Below are 18,663 nucleotides of genomic sequence, written 5' to 3'. Positions count from 1 at the left end.
CGGTGAGGTGACCGGCCTAGCGGCCCCGCTCGGGGAGACGTGCGAGCGGTCGCGTAAGCGGCGGACGGGCGCGGCGCGCCTCGCCTCCCTACTCCTCGCCCCGCACCGCCATTCTATTCCTCGCCGAACACCGCCTCGAGCGGGGCCGCTAGGCCGGTCACCTCACCGCGCGCTTACATTCGCCAGTAGGTTGAGCTAATACGGCGATTTTTAAAATTTCGTATCTCGATAACTATTCGTCCAAGCGCAAAATAGTACAATACTTTTCTGTTTGTCTTAGTCCCCTCTACCTTCCCATGACCGGACGTCAAAGTCTTACGTAGCACCCTGTATAATCAGACGAACATCCAAAGCATGCGTAATTAAATAGCTTAACGTGCAATGTTGCTAATAGCTTCCGGTATTACATTCTTGATTAAAGATCTTCACTAGGTAAATTCTCCCCCCCCCCCCAATTTATAATTAACGCTAACAGCCAGGCAATTGATAATACACAATTACTGACAGGGATTTTCGAGCAACTTCATAAGATTCTTATATCGTTTCCCATTTACAAAATTAGTTGAATTTAATTGTTGCTTGTACTGTACTTTTAATTTAGCTCCTTCGATGGTAATTAATGACCGATCTTAATAATTGAAGTTTTAAGCATGAAACAACAGTTCTTGCACAAGGAAATATTTTGAGTTTGAATAATGAATAGTTCGTATCGATGCTTTAAGGAAACTGAAAAGAGCCAATTACAATGAAATGCACAGAATATTCTAAAATTATCTTTCGATTGCAAATTCTTTAACAAATCTAAAGATGATCTTTCTTTAGCACAGAGCTAGCGAAACATCGAAAAAATTATTGATTGCACTTTCTTCATCGCATGTTACTTCATAAGTCACGGTAATCCAGTGTATTTTCGGACAAATGTGTTTCACTGAAGAAATATTAAAGGACACAAAATATATTCTATTCTGCCGCAGAGCACTGCTACTTTCAAGAAAGAATTTTCTAAAGACATGTGCAAAGCTAAATCCGAATTGTGCGTTATTTCCCGTTTCCTTTGCTTAAAACCCTACACAAGTAAGGTTCCAAATTTTTAAACATTTAAACAAATAAAATAAAATAAGAAAAGCATGTGCATGAGAGTGCATGAAAATTTTTTAGTTTTTTTTTCATAAAAAGTGAAAAATCTGTTTTTTGATGGTGCCTCCGGCATCTCCCGTGGGCTTGTCTATGCCTTTAATATTCATATTTTGAAATTCGTTCAGTGAAATGCATTTGCTGGAGAAAAATCGATTGCCGTGACTTATAAAGTAACCCTTGTATGAAAACAAAAGATTGATATACTAAAGTGCAAGTATCCCTATTTCATAAGCAAATTATCGTATTGAGTGATAGACTAATTAAAAACTTTTCTTAATTTTATGCACCTTAATTAATACAATTAATTTATAAGCCTGTTAATAACAAATAGTCTCGCTGATGAAGTAATAACTTTATGCAAAAGAGTTGTTCAAAATTATTAGAATGCATACTTACCGCAGTCCTCGAAAACGAAAGAAAGGGAGGACGTTATGCTGCACAGGACACATAATAACGACAAAGCGACACTGATTCGCGTCATGTTGCTTCCACGATTTTCACGCAGATATCAATGATGTTGCATGCGATCCTCGCACTTAAATTTATAAGCGCATCACTGCTTATCTAACATGAAAACGTAATTTATCTCATTACGCTAATAATAGACCATTATTATTACAAATGGTTTCATAAATGGTATGATGCGACTCCGTTTCTCGTTCATACATGTTGCGAGAGAGAGAGAGAGAGAGAGAGAGAGAGAGAGAGAGAGAGAGAGGGGGGGGGAGCACATAATTATTAATACAAATTAAATATATGCTTGAACTGTTCCTTGTAAACATATGTTAAACTCACGCATTTTCTTTTTAAATTTAACAATATGATTCATAACACATTTATGTATGTATAGTATCTATAATAATAAATCACAATGCACGTTTTCGATTTCTATTCGCCACAGATAAAAATTAAATTTTTCGCGGTATATACATACAAGAATATTACAAGAACATAGATTAACAAGACAGATCGCCAAAGGCCCGGGTGAAATCGAGACCACTATAGGTACACTTTGCCTCTTACCGACAGCTTTGCCCCTAGGTGCGAATCTGCACTAAATATATTCGATTTTATCGACAAATTTTGCCTTTGGAGTCCAAACAATATATATTAAATTAATAGACAGAAAGAAACCTGAGAGCGGCCACGCCGGCGCTATTTATCTATGATTATCTATCAAATTATCACATTTAATATTTTTAATATACATCAAATATGCCAGCAGCAATTGTATTAAAATCAATTATATAATTTATAAAAATTATTTTTCGAATTGAGTTATTTAGTAGGACTGGTAATTTCCTTCAAAGGTTTCGACATTCGTACTTCGAAACTTTAAATTACTTCGAAGTTTCGAAGTATTTATTCGTGTGAGTAGCGAATTTATTCAAAGAATACTAAAAATATTGCAAATAAAAGGTATTAACAACGAAAGAATGTGAATCGCCAGTAGTTGATTAACGATAAAAAGAATTGTTGGACGACTTTAGACTGGCAGATGGTTCCTTAAAAAAACTTAAAAAATTGTTAAATACTTGGCGCTGCTAAACCAAATGTTAATTGCGCTCTTCCTCCTTCTTTACAAAAGTGTTAAACTCTTTCTTTCTTTTGTGCATGGCATACGTGTGCGTGTACGCGTACGAAATGTATCTACAATTAATCTGCGATCTACAAATGTAGATGCCGTTACTTTAATAAAAAACTTTTCACTCACCGAGTTGATTCTGCAATGAATAGATTCTGCAAATCTCCTCCTCTACTCAGGTGTGTCCTCCTCTCAGGTGTCGTTGTCTCAGCTGCCCTCCGACACACTCGCGAATTTACACTTCCGTTTGTAAAGTCACTTGTCACTGTCACTGTATCCAAACGCCACTTCACTCGCGAATTTACACTTCCGTTTGTAAAGTCACTTGTCACTGTCACTGTATCCAAACGCCACTTCACTCGCGAATTTGCACTTCCGTTTGTAAAGTCACCTATCACTGTCACTGTATCCAAATGCCACTTCTTCGGTTTTCACCTGTCCGATTGTCACTGAGTCCGATTCCCCCTACGAACTGTTCGATTACATCAAGCATCGATGGCAAATCGCGGGAATTCAGCGATCGCACGATGATATCAATCACTGATTATTTGCAGAGAGCGATCGCGGTTTCTTCCCGCACTTGTCGCGAACGCGTATCACGAAAGAATAATATACGATATGCGGCGCGGGCATAACCGATCAATTAGACTGCCGCCGCGTGAATGATCGAGCGCGGATTCCAATACATTGTTTTCGACCGAGGTGTTCACGGCGCTACGTCATTTCTTGGAATCCGCGCTCGGTTTTTACGGTGTTTACGGCGCCGTACGCAGGATCACGCGGTGACGGTATGCATATCGAATATTTCATACGTAATGTCGAGAGAGATATTGTCTCGTACAAATATTATATACTTTTAATTTTATAATATAATTATTTCTTTTTTAATATTGTATGCATTGTAAAGTGAATTATAAGAAAACTAGAAATAGATAATAAAATTGTAAAAAAATCACATTGTAAAGAAAAGAGGACCGCCGATCCAAATCGGCGCCCAGTGAGAAATGATTCATCGATCGATGTCGAAACGATGTCGAATCGACGTCAATTTGACGGTATCGATGTCGATTCGACATCGTTTCGACATCGATCGACGAATCATTTCTCACTGGGCGGGGGTGGTGAAGGTCCTCTATAGATCCGAGTTTTTATCGAATAAAATTTTAGTTCAATTGGATTCACAGTCTTTTATTCGATAGATTTTCGTTTGTAATTTATATCAATAGACTTACGATTACAATTTGATTTTTTATTCATTTTAAAAATATGCTCTTCGAGCTCCCATTTCAAATATTGTTTGAGCTGCCGGCTTCTTCTTCTTCTTCTTCTGGTTAAATGGCGCCCAGCTTCCATTTTAAGCTGACACGGCCACAGTGATGCCAGCTTGGACTACCAGCTACATCGCTGTCGCGATAGTGGGGATAGCACGTCTGCGCGCGCACGCACGCACACAGGCAACACACCGCATATACGCGTCGAGCGCACACGTATATGCGGCGTGTTGCCTGTGTGCGTGCGTGCGCGCGCAGATGTGCTATCCCCACCATCGCGACAGCGATGTAGCTGGTAGTCCAAGCTGGCATCACTGCACGGCCATTGAGCTGCCGGCGATACCGACTGAGCTGTGAGATCGTGTCACGGTTGTCCAAACGACTCCCGTGTCGTGGCGCCGCAGCGGTCCGCTTCTGCCAAGTGCCAGCATCAATCGTGAGGAAGTGACGTTCTTACAGCGCACCGTCCACGTAGCGTTTTGAGTATTCGTGTGTCGCGCAGAGAGCGGTGCGTCCCAGACGTCCCAGTGTTCACTAGAAACGACATCTCGTGCCGTGCGCTCGCTGTGCAACGCGTAACGTGAGTATCGCGTGTCTCCGTCTCGTTGGAGTATTTTTGCCCACGAATTCTATTCCTTTCTCGCGAGAAGAGCGTCCGCCCGCGCGGTTCTTTGCGAAAAGATTCGAACTTCTCGACATAACCCAGATCCTACTTGTCGCATCGATGCCCAAGGCATCTTCGTATATTATTAAAGTATCTTTGGTGAACCGAAGTAGTGTGACATAAATTTGACAGTGTTACGCAGAATAGTCGACCGATACGTTTTCTCTTATCCGCATACAAAGACTAGAGGTTCTCATATAATATACATTTTATCCGCTATATCAAAATACAAATATATCTTACACAGATGTCTTGTATCTGTACGCTGAGCAATGTGTCTTTTTCATTCTGACGCGATTGCGATGGTAAATTTGTTTCTTTTGCAACGAAATTTTTTATTATTACCTTCGATCGTCTTTTGCCTGCAACAACGTCCAGCTATTCGCCTATTTTATTCCAAGTGTACGGAAAATATAACTGCGAAGAAAGTAGACTTGCTATTGTAGTGCGACCACGGAATACGATTGGCTGTGTTCAGCAGAAGTTAGCGCTTAATAAGCGCTTTATGCTGATTGGATAGATCTAGAAGAATAGCTCTATTTCAGCACAGATCTGAAAGTACAATCCAATGAGCGCAAAGCGCTTGGCAAGCGCTAACTTCTGCTGGACACAGGCGTTGACTATTGATGTTCAATATGGAGGCTCGAAGAACGTCAGAGAATTGGAATATACACTCTAGATATTTATGTTGCTTGGCCGACGAGGTGTTTTCGAAACCATATCCAAGTGACTTCTATTTCTTTGGCAGTTTTCCAGCCGCCATGGATCAAATCAAGAAGCTCACTGAACCCGGCCGCCAGTTTGCCAAGGATAGCATCCGGCTTGTCAAAAGGTGCACCAAGCCAGATCGCAAAGGTAAACTTCACTTTGATTACGTGTAAACGAGGAGAATGCGACGACTGGCCACGCAAACTCACTTTTTCTACGTTACAGAATTTCAGAAGATTGCTATTGCCACTGCGATTGGTTTCTGTATAATGGGCTTCATAGGATTCTTTGTTAAGCTAATCCACATCCCGATCAACAATATCATTGTGTAAGTACTTGCGGGATACCGTTTTATCTTGAATTGTTCAAGAAGACGCTAAGCGTATGTTTCTCTTCTTATTTTCAGAGGTTCATAAAATTACTCCTGGAGATTCCCATCGATATTGTTAAGAGAGTTATTGATAAGGTTCTGTCCAAGACTATTTCCGTTGTTCCATGTCCCTTCTCTTATTTATACTACGAAAAAAATGTATTCATTATGTACTGAATTAATTTTATGAGTGAGTTAGGCGAGAGAGACGTGTGCGTATTGATGAATTTTGTAATAAAATAGTTATCTAAAAAGCTACCTACCTTCTCTTTTACTAATTATATGTCCTATAAAAAAAAGAGCGATTTAGAACAAGATCTAAGGCCGGCGTTTATAGTCGAATCTTGTGTTCAAGACCGTCTTAAGATTATCTTTAGATACTCCGTAGCCTATGAAATGTTTCATACATCTTTAGATAAATTCAAGACGGTCTGGACTGTAAGATCTGACTACCGGTCTAAGAGAAATGTCAACGTGTAGTTACGGTACCTTGAACATGGGTGAACAAACCATAAAGTCCGATCTACGTGTTCCTTCCGTTTGGAAACATTTTATTTTATAGCCAATAAGCACGTTAAAAAAATTTGTGCGTGTTGATAAACTGTATATTATACATTGCACAATCGTGCATCGTCGACAAATTTTTTAAGCATATCGATTTGCCTGTGTAAAATAGAATGTTTCTCGTTGCGAAAGACACATTGTAGATTGGACTTAAGAAACACAATCGTAACAGTCTCGTTTAAAAATGTAGAAATAAATAGAATGAGTGATTTTGATGGTTTTCTTATGTACTAATTATGTTCTTTTATGATAACATTTCCATTTCAATTTCTGAATAAAATTGTAGCATAAAAGAAATCCCAGAAAAGTCACCTTGTAGTATTAAAGACATTTTTATTTAAAGAATAAAATTTTTCCTCAGATTATAACGATAAAATTTTGTCGGCCGTTTATCTTGTTCGCGCAGAATGTGTTATTAATCAGAAAAAATTTTTACGAGAAAAACGGCCACGTTGCATGGAAAACCATAGCCAGGTACTGAGTAATATACGTAAAAGATATAATAATGATCTTGTAAAAATCTGGCACGCAGTTTCTTTTACTATTACGCAACTTAATATTGCTCCAAAAAGCGGCGCTTATTTCCTAAAAGAAAAGAGAATTCCTCGGCGTATTGAGAAAAAGAAAGAAACGGGTCCTTAGATACTAGAAGCCATGATACACAGGATCTTAGTATTGGCAGTATTTGAATAACAAAACGGACTATTCAGAATTGTAAATGTAAATTTAACGAAGCGCTTTAATGGAGTTCTTAACATCGGAGCTATGAAATATTAGCTTAACAATATTACTTTCCAATTTCGAAATAAAATATCTCCCAATCTGACATTTAATATACATAAAATAGACTATTAAATATATAGAAATTTATTGTCCCCCTAAGGGCACATTAAACTATTAAATACTCTGTTCTGGCAACTTGATAAAAATTCTATAAAAAGAAGGTAATATTTCTAGCACCATACACGTATCGCTGCTGTGTGACACTGGCACGACTACCATACTCTCTTTTAGCGATTCACAAGTCAAAAGTCATACTTGGATTTTACACGATTACCGTAAATTCCGTATACTATCGAAGGGAAAGAGAGGAAACAACACGGAAGACTTTGTCCCGCTTTGCCTTGCTCGCGAAGCGTCGGAAAAGTTTTTCGGGTTTCGCGTTATTATCAAGAATTATTTTATCAATCTGTAGCAACACTCCGAAGAGGGAAAGTCGTTTAGTCCGCGGATTCGTACAAGCGTTTTTCCTCGTTAATTAAAATAATTACAGCATTCCGCTAACGATCAGACTAACTTCCGTAGATTACGTGAGAAATCATCTTATAAGCGTAGCCCAAAGTGTGTTTGTCTAATTCAAATATAAATATAAAGGTGAAATCATACGGCGGAATCTTTCAGGTGATTCAAAATTATTTCACGACACGACGGAAACGAAGTAGATTTACAATTGTAGAAAAAATATATTTCAAGCATTATAGAAAATTTTAGGAAAAATTGTATTTAACTCAAAACTCGGTTTTTTCCATTTTGAAAACACTAAGTGATTCTAAACAATTCGGATATGTAGAATTTGCTCAGCAAACTCGTAACAATCGTTATAGAATTACAAAACACGTTGCATCGTGCTCCTCGCAGTTTTCTTTGGCATTTCCATATTTTTGTTTATCTGTTTGCATGAGTTTTTACGTGAATATTGGCAGCTAGATTCAAGATGTTAACCGTAATAAAATCTCAAGTTGCAAACACACTGAGGGGAAGTAAAACGAAGCTAAATTGAGGTATGTCGTTAGGCACGTAATTCTCGGTTCTTCAACGAATCTAATGTTTAATAATCGTCATGTAATTAAGTGTTCATTAATTGTTAATGGCGTGCACTTATTTATGCAATTGTTTACGCGTTGTATATTATATATTATATATATACACACAATTCATACATACGTGTGTATATAAATACACGTGTATATATGTGTATATGAATATATATGTACAATATATAATATGGATTTGTATAAAATATATGCATACGTACATATTAAATATCATTCTCGTTACTCGTATAATTATAAGTATCCTCTGAACGCATGTTATCGACTCCTTGATAATCAATATCAATGATAGAGAAGACTTATCTACACCGGGGTACTCGCATGTACTCTCTTTCTCACTGTCTCGCAAATCCGAGACACGCGCCTCGCGAAATGAAAGGTCTTATTTCCAAAGTGTGAACTCCCCTTACTTAAACGGGAGTTGCCCGCTTATTAATAAACTGATATAAAATTTTTCGTCGATGTCAGATAAATTTTTTCAACATTAAATCCCATTTAGTGAGTTTTCAAATGTTCTCTTGCTCTTTCGAGAAATGTGACTTTAAAGCGGTTTGAAAATAACTATCTTCCAATTGCCGTCAATATTCGACGCGGTGTCTCGAGTTTTGCTTATTATTTAACGACGGAATATCTTTCGGCGATGCTCACTCGTCTCACTAGTTTTTTTCAACGGCGCGACAAGCGTAAAAGAGGAAATAAACAAAGAGGATAATGTATTCGAGTCCGAACTCGCTGAAAAATATAGACGCAGACTTTCACAGATTCGTTATCACGAGACACGGTAGTGTCTCGCGCCAAGTGTAAGCGTAGCTAGTACACGCGTGCGAGACCGACCGTTACTAGTACAGAAGTGAGTTATTTTGGTTAACTGAAATTATATATCAATTTCAAGAATAAAATTAACGTAATTATTACAATTAAAATTAGTCATATTCTTAATCGTGGAAAAAAAACTTTTCTATTGATGTACAGTAATGTAATTTTTATGACATATATTCTAACAGTAATAACTCTTGCAAAAGAGCGAGCATTGCTGGACAGTCCGTCTTTATCTTACATTATCGATTATATTATTAATTAAAGGCCTTATAAGAGAATGTCACAGTACGGTTATTACGAAGGAATGTCTTCAAGCGTTCTCTACGTCGAACGTTTCTCGAGTATAATAAGAGCTCGTTAGAAAAAAAAAGGAAAAGGTGAAACGAGAAAAGAAAAGGGAGAGGAAAGATCGATAGACGAACAGGAAGACGAGAAAGATAAAAATCATTGTTCGCGTTTACGAAGTAATAATCGACTTACGAGCTACGGACTTACGATCGGGAGAGACAAACGGCGAGAAGCTCGGACGGCTTAGTTTAGAAAACTAAGGAGTTAAGAATAAAATTACAAGAATTAACGAAATAATAATTAGGGATAACCAACAAAATCACTTTCTCATTTCTCCGATTCTCCTTGTACATGGAATGCATATAATCCTGCCGTTATCGGCATCCTGACGCCAACCGTTTCATCGAGCAAAGTATAATTGCTCAAAATATATAAATCAAAAATAAAACTTTTGTATAACATTCTACACAATTAATAACTAGAATTTATAAAATGTGAAATAAAATTCTGACATGCAAACTATATAGAATATACAACATAGACTATACTGATATATATTTATATCGAATATCCAAATTTCTTTCGAACACTTTCCCATAGCTTTCAATTCATAATTAAAATTTTATCGATTCGCAAAAATTCCACGAGCACCAGAGAGGTGGGGCAAGAAAGAAGCTGAATCGAATAAAAATTGAAAATCTTTACAATTCGATTCGCGCGAAGAATCACTCTGTCACCAACGTCAATTAACATTCACTATATGTATATACAATTTTCAATCTTTGTTAATTTTATCTGCGGAACAAAGAAATGTGTTTTTATGAAAGTATGTTCCTCAGATCTCCTAGACATTTTTCGAGGTTCTGCATTTAAAGTAAATTAATGTTGGCGAGACCGTCTTTGATACTCCAAGAACCTTCAATTATTATACACACCCTCCGAGCTTCTTGACGATTCTCCCTCCCTCGGGATGGCGAAGTAAAACGATTTTCGCCGTTTCGCTAAACCGTACAACCGGCGTCCGACGTTGTCGGCACGAAGGGGCTATCCTGCCGGTAAAAATCGGTCTCGTACTCCTCGACCTTTACAGGGTAGTCGGTGACGCAGTTCTGCGGCTGATTCAGGGCCGGCGGGGGTTGCTGTGGCACAAAATTGTCCTGATAGCTGGGTAGATGAAGGGGTTCGGCGAACTGCTGATACGACGTCGTGTCCAGGCCCTGCTTCAGGCAGGTAGGTGTGTGGAGGCTCAGCATGTCGACCAGCCTGCGCCTCTGAGTCTCCAACTCCTGGATCTGGGACTTCAGGTCGTGATTCTGCGTCTCGAGGATTTCGGATTCTTGCACGAGAATCACCGTTTTCTCGCGCTTCTTCAGCCGACACTTGGTCGCCGCAATTTTGTTGCGCTCGCGCCGCCGCCGCCGTCGTTCCTCGTCCTCCGGCGTCAGCTGCAAAGGATTTCCGCATTTTTTATCCCGATGTCTTCCACTTCCTTTCGGGAAAATAAGGAAATTTCTTGGATATCTTCAGTTTTTGGGAAATTGTGATTATATCGAGTCGTCGGATTTGAAACGTTTGAGATCCCGGCTTTGTAACGTAAAAAGCAAGCCTTGAGGATTCTGGAGATGTCGAGGTCCTTCGAGATCATTTCGAGATGTCGGAGGCCTTCAAGGAGTTAGACAGGGAATAGTTTTGAATTTATTTAATTTGCAAGAGACAAAATCTCAGAGCACTCTCTCGGTCTTGGCGCTCTCTACTTTCTTTCCAAGAAGCCACAAGATTTCTTAAATCTTCAGGTTTCTTGTTAGGAGACTTTATTTGTTATATCCTTACGATTTGCGAAACTTTTAATGCCTTGGTTTAGATGTGTGAAAAGGGAGTCTTAAGAGTTAGAAAGTGTTTTTGGTGTTAAGAATACATTGTCAAATACTTTTCAGAAAATAACAGATAATTAAAGAAAAGTCCCCTAATATGAGATGGCGAGATTTCTGCTAAATTAATAAATATCACCTGTTGATTCCACCATGATTTTTTTGCCCTCGGAATAAAGTCTGTTTTATGGAAAATTCATTGTTAGGTCGTGTAATCGGTGCGAAAAAAGATTTGTGATTGAATTCGAACGTTGAAAACCTGCTATCTCATAACAGAGGACTGTTCTCTATATTTAGTAATTATTACATAGAGTATGTTATTGTAAAAAACTTGTTATTAGTAAACACGTTAATAAAATATTGTTTGTTTCAAATCTCGCCGTTAAAAAATCTAGACGCGAACCTCTGTGTCTGATTGCGAGTCTCTATTTTGAATTTTATGATTTTGATTGATGGAACTTGCGCAAACTTTTTACGTAAAAATCCACCACTTGTCTTGAGTAACGATAGACAAATCGTTTGAGGGAAGATGTTAATTGTTCGCAGCTCGTTGCACTTTCGCGCGTATTAGCAAGAATTAGCGAGAATGGACATGGAGGTGTTAATCGACGGCGGATCCGAATGGAGCTCGACGTGTTCTTTGGGTAAGGAGATGCGCGACTACATTACACCGTTAGGTACATGCATTTCCGATACATTTATATAACCTGTGCAATCTTATTATACGTTACTCATTTTTATCCTATTTATACAAAGAAACATATCCTGACATTTTTTAACAGTCACGATAAATTCAAATGTTTAATACAATAAAAAAAAACTTTTATTTGTAAAATCCACAGTAGAGTTTTTTTTCACAGATTAATAAATCTCGGTTACATCTATGCGTTACTATAAAATAAATAAACTACGAAATATATCTTGTGAAATTTGATCACGGAATCCCATATATTCGTTATTCTATATTTATGACAGCGCTGTAAAGTCTGCTCGAAAATATGAGAAGCGGAAATATTGGAAGAATAGAAAGGTATGCTTCTCTTAATCGCGATTATAAACGTGCGAATCGTAGCGATTAAGATGCAAGCGCGTCACTTGTTCGCGCTTTCAAGAGTTTGCTAATTTTAGCAGCTTGCATTTCGTGCCGTAAACAAACGATCCTGTACGCGCGGCATGCAAATTCACGAATGCCGAAACCGTCGAAATGGCTCGACACACGGCGCCTGTCGGAATTAATTTATTCGCGCACGCGAATAGTCGCAACAGCAGTCAAGGACATAAGAAGGATCGAAAGGATTCGTCGCCTGGTCTGAGAACGAGTCTCTAAGCCATGTCTAAGCCGAGTCTCTTGCCGGAATTGCCAGGATGGAATCGAGTCGCGGTGTATTCGCGCGTTGTGTTTTATTCAACACATTTTAAATGTTTGTTTCAACTGCATTTTTCGGTATCTCTCATTCAAAACTGAAAATATGTGACATTTCTTTTGGCAATTCATTTATATCGTGAGTTATATAAATAAAAATTAAAATAAAATTAATATATGTCTGGATTTTTGAAAAAAGTACAGAGTGTGAAAAAATGCAATTAAAACGAACAGATTCAACATCGGAATCTCAATATAATCAAAATAATTGAAGAGTTTTTTTACACGCGTGCATGTAAAATATGTAATCTATAATTTAAAAAATAATCCGATGGTTAATTTGTTCGTCCTCATAAGATTTTTAATTCGTTTTTGTTACTTTATAAATTGCTCGCAAATTTTTCAGTTCTGTTTTCAGTGAGCAGAATTGTCACTTTTCTGAAAAATCAATACTATTAGAAAGATTCAGGAATACTTTCTTGCTATAAAAAGATGTCAAGAAATATTTTAATAAGTTGATGGAACTTTATATCTAATTTAATTTCTCCTGATTTTATATGAAAATTGTAAATTCTATTAATGTTACTCTCTGAATGTTCACATTAGAACTAAAGGAAGGGAATAGGAAATAAAGTTCAGAGAGAAAAGCATAAAATTTTATTTATTGTGTCTATAAATCAACTACATAAAATTCCTAAAAAATAAGAAATTATCTTCTACAGTATCTGAAATTTTAACCCTTCGTAGTTCAAATGAATTTTATTTCATTGAATACTTTAGATATTTTATTAAACTATAAATTTTGTAATTGAAATATTCATCAGTAATAAATAAAATTACGATAATTTTTACTTATTTAAATTCTATCAAAATTCCTAGGAGATAAATTATTAACTAGTGATTCTTTTCTTTTGTGATACTTAATATCATTCGTACAATTAATGTACAATAAGTTGAAGAATTTATCAAAAGACACAAAGGGTTAAGAATGAATACGAAAAGTGACAATTCTCTTACCAAGAAGCTCCCGAGAAAAATCTGCATGAAGTTGATTCTACGGAGAATAGTATGACAAAAAAATTTTACTTACTCCACTCATGATGTTGTTGTTGCTCATCTCATCCTCTTCCTCGTCATCGGCGCCGCTGCCGTCCTCCTTTTTCGTTTTTTTCTTGCCATCGTCGCCACTACTGTTCGCCCGCCTCTTCGTCTGCAACGTTAGCTTCAGCCCTGTCCAAAAGAGAGTTTAATTAAATTTCATTGATTAATTTCGCTCGCAGATACATTGTCGAGGCTAAAATAGTCATCGTTCGCTTTATACGGAGAATGCGAATCCATTAGAATTATCTGGAAAAATAATCGCAGGTACTACAATGACAAGGAGAAGAGAGAGTTTCTTTCCTGATTATTTATCATTAAAATAGAAAATAAAAAAAATTTGTTCAAATTAACCAATTAATTTGAAAGGCTATATTAGAAGCAATATTAGAAGCTTTAGCTGGAATATGTAAAAATAATGTAAAAATCATATTCGTTATAAAAAATAGGAAGATCGAATAGATTGCGCGAACATAATTTTTATTTCGCATGTATTTCTTAATGTCGCAATAAATTACAGACTTCCGCCGGAGAGTGAACTCGAAAATGTTGCAACGCACAATGTATTAATGCCATAGAAAATGACAGTGATCGCTAACATTTCCACGCGGTACAAGGACACTCTCGTGACCTTCGAGGGATTAAATCGCGATAATTAGGGATCATTTGTGTCAGCGGTCGCAACACACAATCTATTATCAAAGCACTTCACTCTACACCCACGTATTCTAATACATTCCGCATATTGAGAGTCGATTAAAAAATTTTCAATTAATTAATTTGGCGGTTAGTATAATAGAACGGGGCGACCAGTGCGAACGAAACCGCGAAGGCAATTACGATAACGATCCTCCTTTGCGATTGCGTGTGTGCGTGTGTTGCGTAATCCGCAATTTGAAAGGAACAGGATTTGCGATTTAATGCGTTGCGCTGTGTATAGAGCGAAGGCAGAAAGACAGAAAAAATAAATGAAAAGAGGAAAGGCAAGAGAAGTATGTTAGCGAGCAGAATCAATCGCTGTATTGTCATTGACAATTGTTAAATGCGGATAAGGTGGATGCAATGCGAGCGTAAGACATTTCTCGTTCGCGTGTCTTAGTAAAAGATATAAAACCATATTTTTTATAAGAAAACTAAAACAATTAATATTTGCTCGCAATCCGAGATTTATCAGAGGTAAATATGTATAAACAAATAAAAAGCAAGGAACAAAGAGTGTGCATTTTTTAAAAAGCGGAGATTTCGAAAAAGTTGATAATAATAAATTCGTTACAAAATATATTTTACAATGACAAAATTTTGGAGCAGTTTAAGTTGCTTGATAGAAATTAAAAAATCTAAAGTATTCGATATGTACACGTATGTGCCATTTCGTATTATTTAATTTCTTAAGTGCAACAAATATTTGAGTGATACAATTTTAAGTTAACATTCTGTGAAAATCTCGCGATATATGTTTACGATTTTTTGAAAAAGAATTTTATACGTCAGAATTTTATCTTATTAATTGATGATTCGCAGAATTGGCACCTCATTGATGTTCGCCCGTTATCTTTGTTATTTAAAATGAAAATGGACTTTTCGAGTTTATCTTTTAGATTTCCTTTGCGGAATTTACTCACTGAGATACGTACGCGTATACATCGTGATTCGTATGATGTAATGAATGTCGAGAATGCGATTCATTTACCTTCTTTGATAAGCTGACTACAGGTGTGCTGGACGCTTGGCGGGCTCGGTTCGCCACTGCTGGTCGAGTCTGTACGGTCCCGCGTGCCCTTCTCGTTGCCGCTGCCGTAGCCCTCGAAGGGATTGGTCATGGCGATCAGCGAATTTACGATTTCCGGTGTCCTTGGCGTGACCTCGGCCGCCGCCGCCGTGACACCGAGAAAACCCGCGGCCCCGGTCGGGCTGGGATTCACGTTCACGTTCAGATTGTACATGGCTTGCGCTGGGCTCTCACCATTTATCTAGCCTGGGAACACCAACAAAAGGGCGTCGCGTGAAGCTAATTAAGCTTGAAAGCGCGCTAAGCTAAATTAAACGTTTCGAGGATAAAAAAGAAAATTTATTCTTAGCTTTCATTTTATCGGCTCTTCGGCGAAAAAAGGTGAAAAAAATTCAAGAAAATTAAAATTTGAAGAAAACTAAAAATTGAGAATTTTGAAATGTATGTATGCTCTAAAGTTAATCAATGGGTTATCACAGAAAACAGTGAATAGTCACTGATTTGCAGTTATAAGTATACCACTGAAAATTGTATACTTATAACTGTAAATCAATTCACTGTTTTAGTGATAATCTATTGATTGATTTTTAGAGAGTGCGTTCGGCGTTTGTCTAAACCGCGTACTTATTTCCTAACTTATATTTACATAAGCTTAATTAAAATTAATTAAGTCTGAAAATAAGTTCTGGCATTTTGGAATTAGGCATTTCGAAGATGTTAGATTCTAAAATTAGCTCCAGTTTGGGTGAATTGAAATACAAAAATTAAAAAAATTAAGAAAACTGAAATAATGTAGTAGATTGAAGGAAATTGAATTAAACTCAGGAAAGAACAAAATATTGATTCGGCGAAGGAAAAATCAGAACGTGAATTAAGGCAATTTGGCTTATATTTGTCCTTACGATTGAGATAAAACGAAGAAGACTGAAGTGAAACAATAGCTGCACGAAACACCTGTGCTCATAAAGGCCGAGAGTGACCCTAAAACTTTTGGGCCTATCCAACGTGGCCTATAATTAAGCCGAGATCCACGGAGACTCCGTGCGAACTCTCAAGATAAATTATCCTGCGAAAACCGCAAACGAGGATGTCGCTCCCTATCGCTTGTTCCGTGCCTCAGTCTCCGGAATTCCCGAGAAAGACTGACGAACGCTTATTATTACGTCGCGTGAAATATCGTATAATAGTTACGCGATCCCGCTTGGCACACTATCGCGAAAATGAATAATCCAATTTTATCTTTCTAGATAAAAGCATATTCACAATCGTGATGACACAAAAGCGTCAATAGATAGATGTGCAATAATTGAAGCATATAACATTTGCCTATTGCGTTAAAAGTGTTATTTTAAACACACATATGTTACGAAAAGATTTACAATTATATATATATATATGTATATGTATATTTTTTCACAATAGGATTTTCTTGGCTTACACAATATATAAAGGAAAGTCCCCTATTATGAGGTAGGCTCCTAATATGAGATAGCAGGGTGTTTGCTAAATTAATAGGCACTTTGATGTTGAAAACTTGCTATCTCATATTAGAAACCTATTTCACACAAAATAGAGGACTTTTCTGTATATAATATCTTTCATATAAACGTCATAGTCTAAATATCCAACCATCGTAATAAGAATAAATATAAGCCAAATTGCCTTAATTACATTCTGATTTTTCATTCGCCGATTCGATATATTGTTTTTTTTCCTGAGTTTATTTCAATCTTCTTCAATATTTTTCCTTCAATTTATTACGTCGCTTCAATTTTCTTCAATTTTTACTCCAATTTATCAAGACCGAAACTAATTTTAAAAGTACTAAAAATAAATGCTAAAGTTATACTTGAATATAAATATGTATTTGTTGTTTCCGGTAGGACATTAGTACCACAGCCGCATCAGAGACGGCACATTCTTATCGATGCGATTCGGACCTTCGAGATCTGTCAATGATCGATATCTATGCATCCGCCTACGGGTCGAGCCAACTCGACAGGACCTGTACAATTGAATTGCCGATAACGAGATATGACCAGGAAGACGATCTTGACGAGCAATGAAAATTCCATCAATTCCGTTTAACAGCAATTATCTTTATAACGTTAATTCAGCAAAAATCTTTATAGCGTTTAATCTTAAATTGATCAATTTTTACATTAAAGTATTTGTTCGTACTTGCGCAATATAAATTAATGCGTCAAATACAAATAATAATTTTTCCACGTGCAGATAAAGGTGCAAAACTGGATAAGCGCTTCGCTCCTGTTTGTTTCATTTTTTTTCTTCAGACGCGTAATTTTTTGGCTTGTGCGTAAATTAAATTATAAAAATATTCACAATATAATGCAAGTCACAATAATTTATATGAAGATTATAAATTGTGAATTATAAATGAATATATACGAATAAAAATATGAATATTTATTATTTATCGATATCCTCTAGGCGAATCATTCATGAGGATTACGTAACGCATATTTTTCAAAATGCGTAGAAAAATTAGAATGTCTTATTGGCCAATTTTACATTTTGTTTTTCCGCGGACAAATTAAACAATTTCCGTACGCCATTTTTCTCGGTCGACGTCGCGTTTTCCGTCACGATTAGGTGTTGAAAAATTGACTGATTATCTGTCCGGTCGCGTTCGGCCGATCTTCGGTGGACGCGTCTATCAAAATTACTCTTGACAGGGATTGACAACCTTTTAGCTCTTGCTCACCCGCTTGCTTGCTTGGCCCACCCACGGCGAATTTTCTCGCATATTTTTTACGCACCGGATACACCGGGTATTCATTATACCTCGACATTTTCACGAGCGCAAACTACCGACGACGAGATTACGTAACGCCGGAAATGCGTAGAAAAATCGTAGCGTCTTACCAACGAATTTATATTCATATTTCAAAATGAAGCATTTAGAATATTTCTAAATAAATAAATTTTAAATGTCAACGTCAATATGCAAATAGTCATAATTATATGCATAAAAAAATTGCGTGCAAAAAGTGTACGTATGTAAGCAAATATAAATACACTAAATATAAATTATGAATAAATATTAATATTATAAAAAGAAAGGTTGCATCAAACCTACTGTCGCAATTACGAATATTTGCATATATACAATTGCATTTACAACTCGAGAAATTTCTTTCAATTACTATCAACTTTCGTATTTAACAACAACTCGTCGCACCGTCACTCTTTCACGGTCTCTCGAGTCTTATAAATCATCGATTAACATTACCCTATCAGATAGCGGTAATGAATCGTGATCAGTGACTTCGTACAGAGATATATTGATCGTGAATAAATTTAAATCCAATTTATATATCCCTCGAGTATTGATCTGTACGTATCG

General features: G+C 36.9%; 3 protein-coding genes across 3 annotated transcripts in view; 1 reads left to right on the top strand and 2 right to left on the bottom strand.

Annotated features, from left to right (window-relative positions):
- The window catches only part of LOC105559040 (ecdysteroid-regulated 16 kDa protein-like), a 3,659-nt gene extending 1,900 nt beyond the window's left edge, over window positions 1-1,759 (bottom strand). The window contains exon 1 of the mRNA XM_012007048.1: window positions 1,534-1,759. Coding sequence (XP_011862438.1) covers window positions 1,534-1,618 — 85 coding nt within the window. The 5' untranslated portion in view covers window positions 1,619-1,759. The remainder of the gene's footprint in view (window positions 1-1,533) is intronic.
- A 2,666-nt stretch (window positions 1,760-4,425) lies between these two features.
- On the top strand, window positions 4,426-5,993 carry LOC105559036 (protein transport protein Sec61 subunit gamma). The gene is made up of 4 exons (XM_012007042.1): window positions 4,426-4,573; window positions 5,406-5,512; window positions 5,591-5,693; window positions 5,772-5,993. The coding sequence occupies exons 2-4, from the start codon at window positions 5,419-5,421 to the stop codon at window positions 5,779-5,781; spliced, it is 207 nt and encodes a 68-aa protein (XP_011862432.1). The 5' UTR covers window positions 4,426-4,573; window positions 5,406-5,418; the 3' UTR covers window positions 5,782-5,993.
- A 2,286-nt stretch (window positions 5,994-8,279) lies between these two features.
- LOC105559035 (proto-oncogene c-Fos) overlaps window positions 8,280-18,663 on the bottom strand; it is a 29,252-nt gene continuing 18,868 nt past the window's right edge. The window contains exons 2-4 of the mRNA XM_012007041.1: window positions 15,258-15,542; window positions 13,560-13,699; window positions 8,280-10,683 (exon numbers count right to left, since the gene is read on the bottom strand). Coding sequence (XP_011862431.1) covers window positions 10,240-10,683; window positions 13,560-13,699; window positions 15,258-15,510 — 837 coding nt within the window. The 5' untranslated portion in view covers window positions 15,511-15,542 and the 3' untranslated portion in view covers window positions 8,280-10,239. The remainder of the gene's footprint in view (window positions 10,684-13,559; window positions 13,700-15,257; window positions 15,543-18,663) is intronic.

This window comes from Vollenhovia emeryi, unplaced genomic scaffold (assembly GCF_000949405.1).
Source record: "Vollenhovia emeryi isolate VEMERY1.0 unplaced genomic scaffold, V.emery_V1.0 DF939294.1, whole genome shotgun sequence".
NCBI classification, from domain to species: Eukaryota; Metazoa; Arthropoda; class Insecta; order Hymenoptera; family Formicidae; genus Vollenhovia; species Vollenhovia emeryi.
The sequence above is the reverse complement of the archived record's forward strand: the minus strand, read 5'-3'. Positions and strand labels throughout refer to the sequence as shown.

Excerpts from the sequence above, each read along its gene's own strand:
- LOC105559036 (XM_012007042.1), top strand. The coding sequence starts at position 5,419 with ATGGATCAAATCAAGAAGCTCACTGAACCCGGCCGCCAGTTTGCCAAG. Across the intron at positions 5,513-5,590 it reads CACCAAGCCAGATCGCAAAG|AATTTCAGAAGATTGCTATT; the intron begins GTAAACTTCACT and ends TCTACGTTACAG.